General features: G+C 43.4%; 1 protein-coding gene across 1 annotated transcript in view; it reads right to left on the bottom strand.

Moving 5' to 3' along the window:
• Nucleotides 1–2,763: 2,763 nt before the first annotated feature.
• LOC135210681 (protein transport protein Sec24C-like) overlaps nucleotides 2,764–15,288 on the bottom strand; it is a 53,836-nt gene continuing 41,311 nt past the window's right edge. The window contains exons 10-11 of the mRNA XM_064243457.1: nucleotides 6,390–6,653; nucleotides 2,764–4,017 (exon numbers count right to left, since the gene is read on the bottom strand). Of these exons, the coding sequence (XP_064099527.1) occupies nucleotides 3,877–4,017; nucleotides 6,390–6,653 (405 nt within the window). The 3' untranslated portion in view covers nucleotides 2,764–3,876. The remainder of the gene's footprint in view (nucleotides 4,018–6,389; nucleotides 6,654–15,288) is intronic.

Raw genomic sequence — 15,288 nt, 5'->3', positions numbered from 1 at the left:
GGCAGGCACGGCAGGTACCACAGGAGAGCCAGGCGTCCTGTCGGCAGCTACCGTCATCCTCGGCACTGGCGGCAGGTCCAGGGGGGTATCTTTGGGCAGCGGAAGTCCGGGGTCGGCAATACAAAGAACCCAGGTGGCGGTGGCACCGTCCTCTTTGGCACGGCAGGAATTGGTTTCTGGATTGCAGCCGTGGGTGTTACCGACATGACATGTGGTGTGTACACCAGGTGCGGTGGCATCTCATATTGGTTTTTGTAGTGGTTACCGTACCATGAGTGACCACCCCTGCCGACTCCGCCAAACCGCTGAATCAACCCCTGTATGCTCGGCACTCCCTTCAGTCCCAGCGACTCCCACACCTGTCCCAGGTCGTCATTCGCTGATGGCACACCTGCGGAAGCAACAGTCGGGTTAGTTAGAGGGGCTTCCTCGCGCCTGGGGGGAAGAACCCCACCCAGAGCGGACGGAAGACCCCAGAGTACAACTGGACGTCCGGGTAGCGGGCGCCCTCCTCCACACTCGACGGATCGAGAGAGGAGAAGGACTCCGCTACCCCCCCGCAGGGGAAGGCGCGAAACGTGGGGGCTGGCCGGGGGGCAGGAAAGAGGACGAATTGTCCGTTACCAAAGGAGTCACTGGACTTTCCGATGACTTCTTGTGCCCTCGTACAGCACCCACTGCGCCTCGGACCAATGCATACACGTTACACAGGGCTCGTTGCGGGAGCACTCTCGCCCCGACAACGAGTACAAACCTCGTGAGGATCTACATCTACATCCAAGGTCGTCTCCCACGGATGTAGCACCTGCGGTAACATAGATAGATTAGTAAGAGGGGTTCCCTCACGCACGGGGGGAAGGACATGCCCCACCCCGAACGCAGGAAGACCCCAAATACAAAATACAATGAAGAAGCTGAGCGGGGGGCAGGAAGGAAGACGAAGAATCGGATACCACGGGAGTCGCGGGAGAGCTTTCCGACGACTTCCCGGCAGACCTTCGCTTCCCCCACCCCCGCACAGCAGTGAAAAGTAATATGAAAATGAAACAGAATACTGCCCTTGCGATTCACTTCATAGAACTTAAAGGAGAAAAGATCAATTCCCGGGTAAGAACGGAAACTTGATCCAATAATATGATGCTATCATAAAAATATATATGAAAATGAAACAGAATACTGCACTTGCGATTTCATTTCACATAAAAAGAAATCGTAAGGATCAATTCCCGGGTAAGAACGAAAATTGATCCAAATTAAATTTCATGCAATAAATAAATGAAAATGAAAAGAATATGCAATTGCGAATCCACTTTCATTGCATTCTATTATACAAAATTAAAAGGCTCGTGCCGAGCAACAATCACACTCTCAGGTAACGAACGCACAGGGCAAAAATATAATGAAAAGAGTACTTACATTTTTCAATTACACACTTTCGCCCAAATACATGACTCGGCGCGAGCGCGCCCGCCCTCGGCACCGAGACATAATTCAAGGGTTCAATTCATGAAAAGAGAGGAAATCGCCGCATCTACGCGATAACTCCATGTTGGTTCATAATTAAAGTAATGAAAATGAAAACAGTGTACTTACAGTTTCATTTCAAGTCAAACAAACCATTAGTAGAAAACACAATATAAACAAAGCATACGACGATGAAGCGGGCAGAGAGCGATGACGAACACGTCCTTCACACCCGCGGCCGAAAGCAAAAGTGATTTGTTTACCTCCCAGTCGCGCGGCGCGCGACGATCGGGACAAGCAGTTAACTACCGTTCTCCCCTTGTTCGAAGCTTACGACCGTTCCAGCTGCCGCTAGCTACTTCCTATTGTTAAAGGACCGAGGGTTTGTATTACGTATCGGAACAAACAGAGAGAGAGAGAAGAAGAGAGAGAGAGAGAGAGAGAGAGAGAGAGAGAGAATTTTGTTACATCTTCTTTCTTGCCTTAGTAGAAATTCTGTCTATGAAGGACGATCAAAAAGTTTTTCATTCAGTCGCAATTTCTATTTTACTCTGGGAACTATAAGAATATATAGGTATAACTAAAGGCAAAGCCACAAAGGAAAGTAAAACAATGGTGTACCGCTGCAGGGGTACTCCATTGTTTCACTTTTCCTTCATGGCTTTTGCCTTTTTTTATATATTCATCACGTTCCAAATTATGTGATTCAGTTTATATATACACATACATATTTGTATATATGTATTTGTAAGAATGTGTGTATGTGTGTACACAAACCTACACACATACATAATATACACATTGTATTTATATATTTAAATTGATAGGGCATTTGCTTACGTTAATTTGTTTATTTATGTATGATCCTGTTACTTTACTTAATCTATTGGCTTTTCTTCATTAACTTGTACAGTAAATACCAGGCCATGCTCAAGTTAAAAAGATTTATCTTTTGATAACGTAACTCTGGCAGCGTCGTACCTCCAGCACTTGCCTAAGGTCACCGGCCACCAACTGGTGATTTCGCTTAACACAAGCACAGCCACTTCATTGGTTTGCCTGGTATATGAGCCCAATGACATGCGTGCCCACCGATCAGGCCTGCTCATCTCGACATACCTTAAGACTATCCAGAGTTCTGGAATGCATTATCTTTGAAAGGTTAAACTGGTTCTCTGCACACAAAAATTACTGAGCTTTATCAGAATGAAAAATGTGTGAAATTCACCAGTCTTGTTAAATTATTTACATTAAAAATATTTAAAAACTGGTACGTATATTGAAAAATGAAGCGAGAAAAACTGATCATAACAATGTATTTCAACTCTGAATAAACTTAACACCAATACATATTGCATTTAGCCAACTATGACAGTATGTAACAAAGGTAATATATATATATATATAGCAATCTCATTGCAAAACTAAAGACCCACTGATTTATTTCTCTTGAAGAACCAAATCCCAACCAAATATGGTGTAATTGTTTTCATCAATGAAAGATACATACAGTATTTCAAATATAGTACTTTACACTTTGTCCTAAATATAAATGCAGTATCTTAAGCCTTAATAATAAATGTCTACCTATGAATATACATAAAATTGTTCATTAAAAAAGCAATACATGAATGATTTAAGTATTAAGTTTTAATAAAAATAAATATTTTCTCATAGCTATATATTTATGAAAAATGGTTAGGGCACATAGGATTACCCTACCTACGCCCCAATCCCAGCACACCACTATGAAAGTATGTAGAAATCCTCCCTCCCTCACATGACTTGAATTAATTCCCTGTAACAAAAGAGGACTTAGTAAAATAGCACTACCCATTTATGGATGGATGCACGACAGCTCAGTTCTTAAAAATTGACTTTTTCCAACATGACTTAAATACTTCAGCAACAGCAGTACCAAACTATCCACTTTGAGATACAATTATTAAAATACAATCAATATAAAAGTTAAATTACTTCACCTATATTCCAAACCAGTTAATGCCAATTTTTCAAAGTTTGAGCTACTTGAGGATACATAATTTTCTGAGTAGTCTTTGTCATGCTCTCCTCTCCAGCTACCTTAGTAGTACCTGATGACGAACACCTGGCATCGTTTCTTAGAAAAAGCAAGGGTAGAGTATTATCACAGGATGACTCACTACTTGGCTTATTTGGAGGTGCCTGAGAGGCCTTAGGGTGCTGTGGTATATTTTCAAGACATTGAGAAGGGGCTACATCATTTTGGTGGCTATTACCTACAAAGGCCAGGGAAACCTTTTTAGTTGTTGTGGGAACACTAGCATAATCCCAATTGGAATTCTGGCTACTGGAAAGGTGGTAGGAAGGTTTGATGGCAGTTGGGGATGGCCCTGGTGTCGATGGTGAGCATGGGTAGTGCTCAATTCTATCTCAGGATAGAAGAGCTCTGATCTCCTTGTGCACGTGGCACAAAAAGTCAACGTAACTTGGAGCGCCATACATAGATTTGTCTTCTACCAAAAAGTTGCGCATAACCATCTCATGCTTGCTCTGCTGAAGAACTACATACATCTGGAAAGACAATCAGAATTCAAAGTCAATATCCAGAGATAACATACTTGAAGAATCTTTTGCTAGTATTATATCAAAGTCAATATCCAGAGATAACAAACTTGAAAGATCTTTTGCTAGTATTATATCAAAGTCAATATCCAGAGATAACAAACTTGAAGAATCTTTTGCTAGTATTATATCAAAGTCAATATCCAGAGATAACATACTTGAAGAATCTTTTGCTCGTATTATATCAAAGTCAATATGCAGAGATAACATACTTGAAGAACCTTTTTCTAGTATTATAGCTCACACTTATTTTGCTAGTATAGCACACTGTTCATTTGAAAAATCACATGTTAAATCATTCTGCTTAACAAAACATATAATACTTGGTACTATATTTCAGTGTACTATGTATAACTCATTTGCCAAATTGTGTAATTCTGCTAGGCATCAAAAATTACTGCCATGTTATTAACTCTAATTTATAGTATATAATACTTAATGAATCATGGGGAAAGGAAAAGTGACATTTAAATGGTCTTCCAGCTAGCTGAACCTATGTCATTATTTACCTTTGTTTTGGACTTGTAAGCAGCCAATTGAAATTTTTAGCAAGCAAGCAACAGAAATTCTACATTACTTTAAAAGAACTCATATTAATAAAAACTTCAATTACTTTCAACATCAGCTCTATACTGTAACACGTTTTAAAAAGTATATATGCCTTCTACTGTAAAACAACATACACTGTCAACTTAGATCTGCTTTGACCTAATGGCTACTCTAGGATAAGGATTGAATTTGGATCGGTGCCCTTTATATAACAATTTTAATGAAAATTGAGGCCTTGGTTCTCCAAGTACACAATATACACTGGTGATTATTGTCTTAACTCTTCTGTCATAGAGAGAAACATGGTGTACACACCAATTACTATGGGTATATATGATGCTGCTTTTGTCATTATGGAGCCTTAAACCCTTTTTCACCACATGTGAGTTCTCTGTCCCAATGTTGAGGCATTTACAATAACACAAATCTTCAAGTCCAGAGTAACAAGAAACCCTTCATGAGGTTATGGGAATCCCTAGACCAACTAACTTTAGAATGAACAGACTCTGAGGTCGAGATCCTGAAACTGGAGGACATCAAGGCTGCCCTCCCACATCACCCAACCGAAGCTTTAGACAGTGAACATGAAAATAACAGTGCAATTACAAGCTTTTCCAGATTTAGCTGCTAGGCAAGGCTAATAGAAACTCACTAAAGGTCCTGAGATGGTGGCACACAGCCCTCTACGAAGCAAGCTAACCCTACTAGCATCTCTCAAAACATTCCCACATACACTACCTTGGTGGAGGACAACATATCTGACTTCTCCAGGTTGACCTGCAGACCCAGGGACTGACCACTCAAGGAGATGCTGCAGGTAATTCTGCAACTCCTCATTTAATAAAGAACCAACCACTTGAGCAAGTAGTAACAGAAAAGCTATCCCAGATGATGCACCTAAGAGGCTACCATGGAAAGAAGCATAGCGAAGACCTAAAAGGCAGTGGACAGACTAAACTAAAAGGCTTGAAACTTGTATAAACAGCAGCATCAAACAAACCAAAGATGCTTCCTAAAAAGCGGATGAATGGGGACATGGAAGTAAACATCCCTCAAACCTAAAAAGCAGGAGTTTCTTCCAGCAAATAGTCATCCACACAGACTTCATGGTCTCTATAGAAGAGGGGAAGGCAAAGAAAATTGTGGAGGATGAGGTCAATGACAGATCTCTCTTTCCAAAAGCTTCAGAATGAGGAGCAGCACCGAACTCCAACAGATACCCTCGATGGCAGCACTTGACATTTCTGAGTTTTCATTTCTGCTCTTCTGCCTTACATGCCCTGTTACTATGAAGAATATTTCTCTTTCCTGTAGTATGGAAGTTACTACATCATCAAGGGCCTGGTCTTTTTATAGAAATGGAAAGGAAGGTGAGGGTAACACACACTAACCCCCCCTCCACCAAATTAAGAAAAAAAAATCAAAATACAAGTTGGAAATAAAAGTGCAGTGAAAATAAAATACAGTCAGTGGCACAGCTAAGCAATATAAATGATGTAAGTCTTGGGTAGAATAGTTGGACATCGAAGCATTAATGAAGTGCACAAAACAATGTACTTTATTAATAGTGTATCCACAGGTGTCTGAGAGTTGGCTAAACAGGCATGCAGAAATCATTTTCCTTTAAACACTTCACTTCATACACATATGTACTCTGCACAATTTTAAAGGATGTTTTGTGAATAAGGGGTTATTGATAAATAACGCCTAACTGATGGGTTTGCAGCAAGTGCCAATTCTAATAATCATAAGAAATACTATAGTCTACTTACCCGCACATGTCTTCTCCTCTGAGCTCTGATATTGGATATAATTCCCCGAACACTAATGGATGTGGGATTGTCCCTTTCAGGTAACTCGGCCATAACAGGATCCAACTGATGTGGTGCATTCACCCCAAACACATCATTTAACCAGTCTGGGTTAGTATTTGTCCCTACCCATATAAACATCTGCAAACCATTCTCCAAAAGGAAAACTCCATCAGCACGAAGCTTTTCATAAGATGCTCGTAACGGGACTGGAATTCCAGTATTCTGTAGGATAACATTGTAAAGAATTAATCATGGACTAAAAAATAACAAAATGCTATAACATGGAATAATCAAATATCATTTCATTAAATATTTGGATAAATAGCAATTCGCCTACATCTCTTCCACAGGGGATATATCAAATATCTCTTAACATGCTAAATGTTGGCTCAGGTGATACCCCTAAAACCAAATATTAAATTAGATTATACTTTCAATTAAACTAATTTCATTATACTTTATTATTATGAATTTGTTTATGAAGACTAAGCCATTTTTAGACTGAAATGTGAAAGATGATGTTATTATGATATAACAAAGTTTCATGTATACTTACCTGGCAGGTATATATATAGCTATATTCTCTGTTCGCACTGGCAGAATTTTCAACTCGCGGCAACCGCTAGATCACTGGTAGTTCAGGTGATCGCCACCCCGCTCCCGTGGCGCTGGTGCTCGGAATCATTCCCATTTTCGTCAGATTTTTCTCTGAACCCTGTCTCCTGAGGGGAGGTGGGGTGGGAATTTAATTATATATACCTGCCAGGTAAGTATACATGAAACTTTGTTATATCATAATAACATCATTTTCATGTATGACACTTACCTGGCAGGTATATATATAGCTGATTGACACATTTGGAGGTGGGTCAAAGACAGCAACATTGTAAGAGTTTTAAAAATTTAAAATTTAAAATACTCTTAGATTCCTTACCTGCTAAGGTAGCTGACTTCAGCATTCCTGCCTCTTAGCCTGCTAAACCTTAGTAGCTTCCAACTAGGACGTGACCTATTAGTTGATGAAGCTAAATACAAGGGTCTGACAACTGGACGGGACCAATTTGTTGACAGGAAACCCTAGCCCTCTCTTACCACGGGCATTCATGCTAGGATAAGTTAGACCACCTGAACCACACACAAAATAACCTAACACACTACACTTCACAGACTGAAGAGGAAATAACCCTCTCAGACAACCGTAAAAAACAACCACTTCATTAAAATACCTAGCATGTTAGTAATTTATGGGGTGGAAAATCCTTTGCCCAATACTGCTCCTGAGGATACATATGGACCCAACGTTTGACAATTGTCAAACGTTGTTTTGACGTTTCTAAGGTAAGACTTGCAAACACTGAATTAGTCCTCCAAAAACGTCGTTTCAATGATATCTTTGAGGCCATATTCTTTTTAAAAAAGCCAACGAAGTAGCTACTGCTCTCACTTCGTGCGCCTTAACCTTAAGGATGCCGAAATTTTCTTCTTGGCATAACATATGAGATTCTTTAATTAGTTCCCTAAGGAAAAAGGCAATAGCATTTTTGGTCATTGCTCTGCTAGGATCCTTCACAGAGCACCACAGTGATTCTGAAGTTCCTCTAATCTTACTGGTTTTCTCCAAATAATAGCGCAATGCCCTTACTGGACAAAGAACTCTCTCTTGTTCCTGTCCTACTAGATCTGAAAGACCCATAATTTCAAACGACCTTGGCCATGGATGAGCTGGATTCTCGTTCTTGGCCAAGAACCCCTCCTGAAAATGAGCAAACCGCTTTGTCATGTTTCCAACCAATATGTTTGCAAATTGCTTGCAGCTCACTCACCCTTTTAGCTGTGGCCAAGGCCACCAAAAAGATGGTCTTTTTTGAGATATCTCTCAACGAAGCTTGATCCATCGGTTCGAACTTACTAGTTCCTAAAAATTTCAGGACCACATCGAGATTCCAGGAAGGCGCTCTGTATTGAGGCTCCTTCCTTGTTGCAAAGGACCTTATGAGGTCTCTCAGATCTAGATTATTTGTAATATCTAGACCTCTGTGTCTAAATACTGAAGCCAACATACTCCGATACCCTTTAATCGTCTGAGTTGACAATTTTATTTCCTTCTTTAAGTATAAAAAGGAAGTCGGCAATTTGGGTCACAGAGGTACTGGATGAAGAAATCTTCCGACTCTTGCACCACTTGCGAAAGATTTCCCACTTCGCCTGGTACACCTTAATAGTAGAGGCTCTTCTAGCTCCGGCCACCGCTCTGGCCGCCTCTCTAGAAAACCCCCTCGCTCTGACAAGTCTTTCGATAGTCTGAACGCAGTCAGACCCAGAGCGAGGGTGTTCTTGTGGTACCTGTTGAGTGAGGCTGTTTGAGTAGATCTACTCTTGCTGGAAGTGTCCTTGGTACATCTATTGTCCATTCCAGTACCTCTGTGAACCAATCTCGGGCCGGCCAGTATGGAGCTATGAGAGTCATTCTTGTCCCTTGACTCTCCCTGAATTTCTTCAAAACCTTTCCTAATATCTTGAACGGGGGAAAGGCGTAGACGTCTAGCCCCGTCCAATCTAGAAGAAAGGCGTCTACTGCGACTGCTTGACGGTCTGGGACTGGAGAGCAATAAGTCGTCAATCTCTTTGTCATTGCTGTCGCAAACAAGTCCACCACTGGGCGACCCCATAATTTCCACAGACTCTGGCATACTTCTAAATGAAGAGTCCATTCTGTTGATAGAAGTTGACCTTCCCTGCTCAACAGGTCCGCTCTCACATTCTTCTCACCCCTTGAATGAATCTGGTGAGAAGGGTTACGTTTTCCTTCTCTGCCCAAAGAAGGATCTCCTCCGCCAACTTGCAAAGAGATTGAATGTGTCCCTCCTTGTTTGAGGATGAACGCCAGAGCTGTGGTATTGTCCGCGTTGACTTGTACCACCTTGTTGCGAATCACCGCGTTGAACTCTTTCAAAGCCAAGAAAATCGCCATCAGTTCCTTCCTGTTTATATGCCAAGCCGCTTCCTCCTTGCTCCAACGACCTGAAACTTCTTGAAGTCCGAGAGTCGCTCCCCAGCCTGCGTCCGACGCGTCTGAGAACAATACATGGGCGTCTGGGTTCTTTTGCTGGAGAGACGCTCCCTTCGCTAACTTCCCCGGAGTTAGCCACCACCGCAATTCCTCTTTGATCTTGCGAGGAATTCGAAACAGGAAGGAATCTGGTTGCGATTTTCTTGGCCAGACTTGGTTCAAAAATATTTGTAGGGGTCTCATGTGAAGCCTTCCTAGAGAAACGAACCGTTCCAGGGACGAGAGTGTCCCCAGTAGCTCATCCACTCTCGTGCTGAACATTGTTCTTTCTCTAGAAAGGCTTGCACTTTCCGGATGCACTGCTCTTGTCTGTTGGGAGAAGGAAAAGCCCGAAAAGTCACTGAGGAGATCAGAATCCCCAAATAAACTAGCTCCTGACTGGGGGTCATATTCGACTTTTCTAGGTTCACCATCAACCCTAACTCTTTCGTTAATGTTAACGTCATTTCTAAGTCCTCCAGACATTGCTTTCTTGATTGGGCTCTTATGAGCCAATCGTCCAGGTATAGAGACACTCTTATTCCTAGAATGTGTAGCCACTTCGCCACGCTCTCGCCATCACTCTTGTGTAAAAACTTGTGGGGCTGTGCACAGTCCAAAGCTCTTGACTTTGGACTGTGCACCCTGTTCTGGATCACAAATCTCAGGTACTTCCTGGATCCTGCATGAATTGGGAATATGAAAATATGCGTCTTGAAGGTCCAGGGTGACCATCCAGTCCCCTGGACGTACCGCTGCCAGTACTGAATCGGTCGTCTCCATCGTAAATTTTGTTTTCTCCACAAATAAATTGAGTTGACTTACGTCCAGTACTGGTCTCCATCCCCCCGAGGATTTCTCTACTAAAAACAGCCGGTTGTAAAATCCGGAGATAAGTGATCCAGAACAGGTTCTATTGCTCCTTTCTTGAGCATAGAAAGAACTTGTTCTTGTAGTGCTTCTTGTTTCCCTGGATCGCTTGTTAGTGAGCTCAAGCTCTCTTGGCGATGTCGCAAGAGGTGGTCTCTTCAGAAAAGGGATCTTGTAACCTTCTTTGGCTACCTTGACGACCCAAGGATCTGCTCCCTTTTCTTGCCAAAATCTCCCAAAACTTCTGGAGTCTGGCACCTACTGATGTCTGAAGGACTTGTTGTTCATTGTTTAGTACTGGGTTTCGAACCCCTCTTGGAAGGAGCTCTTCTTGCTCTGAAGGCAGGACGAGAAAAGGACTTGCCTCGAAAGGGCCGACTAGTTTGCCTTGATTCCTTAGGGGTCTTCTTAACCACCTTGTTGGGTAAAAATTTCCTTACCGAGGAAGTTAACAGATCCTGCGTCGCTTTCTGAGTTAGGGAAAGCGAAATATCCTTGATAATATCCGCAGGAAACAATTGATCCGAAAGTGGGGAATAAACCAATTCGGATTTCTGGGCGTTAGAAACGCCCTTAGCAGCAAAAAGAGCATAGGAGTGACCTTTTCTTTAAAACTCCTGCGGTGAAAAGAGATGCTAATTCATTCGCGCCATCCCTTAAGGCTTTGTCCATGCAGGACATAATACTGCTTGGGAGTTCAGAAGCCGTTGATTCATTATCTTCCACTGTTCGTCCCAGAGCCCCCAAGGACCAATCCAGAAAATTAAAAACCTCGAAGGTCCGGAAAATCCCTTTCAAGAGATTATCTAATTCTGATGGAGACCACCACACTTTGGCCGAATTCAAGGCATGTCTGCGGGAACTGTCAACAATGTTGGAAAAATCCCCCTGGGAGGAGGCAGGAACTCCCAGGCCGAGATTTTTCCCCCGTCGCATACCAAATTTCCTGACTTCGTGCCATTGGCAGATGGGAAAGAGAACACAGTCTTGCCCGCTTCCCTCTTTTCCTTCAACCACGTATCAATTCTTTGAAGAGCCTTCTTAGCCGTAATCGAAAACTTCATCTTCAAAAACGAGGACTTCTTCGGAGTTTTATTCTTGGAGAATTGAGAAAGGGGTGATGTCGGAGCTGCAGGCTGAAAATCCCCTTCAAAAAGTGAAAGAAGGCAATTCGTCAATTTCTTATAGTCTGAAGAAGGTGCTTCACCTTCTTTGTCTTCCTTAGATTCTAAGTCCTCTATTTCCTCTTCTGCCGAAGACACATCCTGTAAACCCAGGTCTTGCTGCAGAAAATCTTCTCCAACCTCGCGGGAAGAAACCGGCTCCTGCCGCCTGCGTCCTGCGTCCTTCTGAGCTCCGAGGTTGCGTCCTGGCGTCCTGTTCCGGAAGCTTGCGTCCTGCGTCCTGCTCCGGAAACTTGCGTCCGTTCCTGTTCTCGAAACTTGCTCCCTGCGTCCTGCTCCGGAAACTTGCGTCCTGCTTCCTGTTCTCGTAACTTGCGTCCTGCGTCCTGCTCCCGTAACTTGCGTACTACCCGAGACTCCGAAGCATGACGAGAAGGAGGCAACCATCATGGATCTCCTCTTAGACGACTTGACTGGGAGAGATGCGTCCTTACGCCTCGTAGGAGGATGTTCCGATGTTCCCCACGATTTAACTAAATCGGCTAACCTTCCTTGCATCTCTTCAAGGAAGTTCCTAGTCTCTGCTTCCTGGCGGGAAGTCTGAGCAAGCGGAGAACGACGACGAGACGGATCATCAAAACGAGAAACTCGATCTTGAGTTCTACGATAAGGAGAAGATATCGGAGAGACTGCTCCGTATTCAGAAGGAGGGCTCCTATCCAGAAGAACCGTCGTACACATGAGGTCTTGCGTCTTGTCTTGACTTAAAGGATCTCCTCCTTTTAATCGGAACCACCTCTTCCTCATCACTAGAAGAGAAAATCTCGGGACTACTCCACCGTTCTTGAGGGTAACGCTCATCTTGAGAAGACGTAGGTCTATGCGTCCTCTTCAGAGGACGCGAAACTTCCGCATAACGTCCATACCTGCCTGACGCAGCACTATCTGTAGAGGAAAAAACACTTCCCAGTGCACCTTTTCTATGGCGCACTTGCTGCAGCCTGGGACGCAACAGGACTGCCTGAAGGGACGACTGATCGTAAGGGAACCCCTCTCGCCTCCCTTCGACTGTCGACATGCCTTCTTCCCTGGGTCTGGGAGTTTGGCAGAGGCCTAGGTCTAGGAGCACGAGTGAGACGATCAGCCGCCCCCTCCACTACATGACACTTTCAATCGTACCACTTTGTCTGTAAGACGCTGAATCTGATCGCCCATTGACGCAAGGGCGGCAAACACTTTCACAATATTAGTATCCTCAGAAACAGCAGCGGGCGCAGGAGAGACCTGAGGAGAAGGATTAACAACTTCTACTTGGGAAGAAGGGGGAGAAATAACAGAAGTATTCAAGGCCTTACTAGAAGAACCTGACCTCTCACTCCGAGACACCGATCTTCTTACTCTATCCTTTTCAAGTCTCTCAACATATTTGGTGAAAGTCTTCCACTCCTTCTCATTTAAACTTTCACACTCATTACATCTATTATCCCAAGTACACAAAACCTCTCTACACTTCTTACATACTGTGTGAGGGTCTACCGAAGCTTTCGGCAGTCTCACCTTGCACCCTTCTTTCATACACACTCGAAATACTATACCAGAATCAGACATTATAATAACTTCCAATCGCGATTGCCAATCCAACTTTCCAATACGATACCCAATAAACCATCCAAGTACAGCGAAAGTCAGCTAACGAGTTTCGAATTCTAGCAGGGAACCAACAACGATGTTGCCGGTTCAGTGGCAGAAAAAAATCTGACGAAAATGGGAATGATTCCGAGCACCAGCGCCACGGGAGCGGGGTGGCGATCACCTGAACTACCAGTGATCTAGCGGTTGCCGCGAGTTTTGAAAATTCTGCCAGTGCGAACAGAGAATATAGCTATATATATACCTGCCAGGTAAGTGTCATACATGAAATTGTTTAGTTGAGCTAAGTTGGATTGACATAAGGGAACACAAAAGTCAACAAGTCACCAAGCAACACACAAGGTGGCGAGGCCCCACTGCAAATTACCTTTAGTTACCATTTACAGTGCTTCAAATTAGGCACACTGCAAGTGGTGCCTTCCTTTCTGTTGTATTATGTAATACCATAAACAGTACTGCATATCAGTACTGATATATTGATAAACTGTTCCTATGGTCATTTAATCAAATTTTAATCATTGGCAACACTCATAAAATCCTTAAATCCCTATTATAAGCAGAGTAAAATTAGCATTCAAATGATGACAACTAGAATTTTGGTCTGCTTCTGGGATTCTCCTTAACATTTTCCTGTCAGGACCACTCTTTACAGAAAATTTGTAGTCTTGCCTTTCCTATACCCGATTCTTCAGTAGTAATTGTGAAAAATACTATACATTTTGGAAAGTGAAATAATTAGTACTTCAAAAGTGAACCCCAAAGTTTGTTAAGGTCTCTGTCAGAAACTACATTCTGAATAGGTTTCTGACATATAGTATAATAATTTAAAACTTTCCAGAGAACTTAACAAATTTTGGTGTTCACCTGCGAAGTAAAAATGACAATTTGTCGAAAATTGCATTTTTCCTAACTATACAAACCTGAGGTCCTTTAACAATAGGAAGGTAACTAGCGGCAGCTGGGACGGTCGTAAGCTTCGAACAAGGGAGGGAAACTGTAGTTAACTGCTTGTCGATCGTGCGCGGCTGCCCGCGCACGAGAGGTGAAGAATCACTTTTGCTTTAGGCCATGCAAAAAGTTGCAGAGTGAGGGGTGGCATGAGGTGGGACTATATGTAAAGGACCTCAGGTTTGTATAGTTAGGAAAAATGCAATTTTCGACAAAATTGTCATTGTTCCGATACGTAAATACAAACCCTCGGTCCTTTAACAATAGGAAGACTCACTTCTTGGTGGAGGAATCTGAGTCTTTTTGGTGAACAGACTGGTGTTCGTCCAACCCTGGAGTGCCCTCCCTGGTCGTAAGAGCAAGGGAGGGATCCAAACCTCTGTCCGATTGATCGGGGTGTGCACCGCAGGATCAATGGTCAGACCTCTGGGCCAAGTACTAAGAGAGAGGCAAGCGTATCTCTTCGTACCAGCAAGCAAGAACTTGTTCCTGTTTGCAAGAGCAATCATAAAATGATGGTTTGTCTCAATTGGCATCCACTTCTCCCCCTTGTTGGAGGAAGTGGTGGATATTTACTCCTATCCCTACTGAAAAAGGGATTAGGATGGTGCTCTAATGAGTAGCTCACCTGCATCTCGTCCTTACCCAGCAGGGTGACGACCGTGTTCCTCTACCAGAGGTAGAGGGAAGAAAAAGATGGGAAGAGGAGCCAGTCACACTCTCATTCCTCATCCATTCTTACGGTCACACCAGGACTCGATGCTGTTCAGCCTGTGAGGGTCTGGGTTAACTACACAACGTGTTGAGCAACCACCACGGTTCCCAAGGAAAAAGATCCAAGGAACTGTGGGTGGGCAATATCCTGAAGGTAGAAGGAGGTGCATGCAGTCCGGTTGGACCAGGCGCCTGCCTTCATTACCTGCGCCACGGAGAAGTTCTTGCGGAACGCGAGAGAATGATGAAGAGGCGTCCACACTCATCCTGGGGTGTGCGAGTTTCTTCAGACAGCTCCGTCGCGCGCCTTCACAGGACAAAGCAGCATAGCCTTCGTATCGGAGGCGGTGAAGTCCTTCACAATACCCTCCATTAGGGAGGGTATTGTGAAGGACTCGAACCAATCGTCAGTTACCGAAGGGTTCTGAGTCTTCGCTACGAAGATCGGTACGAAATCGAGCGTCACAAATCCCCATCCCTTGTGCTTGACTTCTCAAGAGAA

The sequence above is a fragment of the Macrobrachium nipponense genome, chromosome 4 (assembly GCF_015104395.2).
Source record: "Macrobrachium nipponense isolate FS-2020 chromosome 4, ASM1510439v2, whole genome shotgun sequence".
Taxonomy (NCBI): domain Eukaryota; kingdom Metazoa; phylum Arthropoda; class Malacostraca; order Decapoda; family Palaemonidae; genus Macrobrachium; species Macrobrachium nipponense.
The sequence above is the reverse complement of the archived record's forward strand: the minus strand, read 5'-3'. Positions and strand labels throughout refer to the sequence as shown.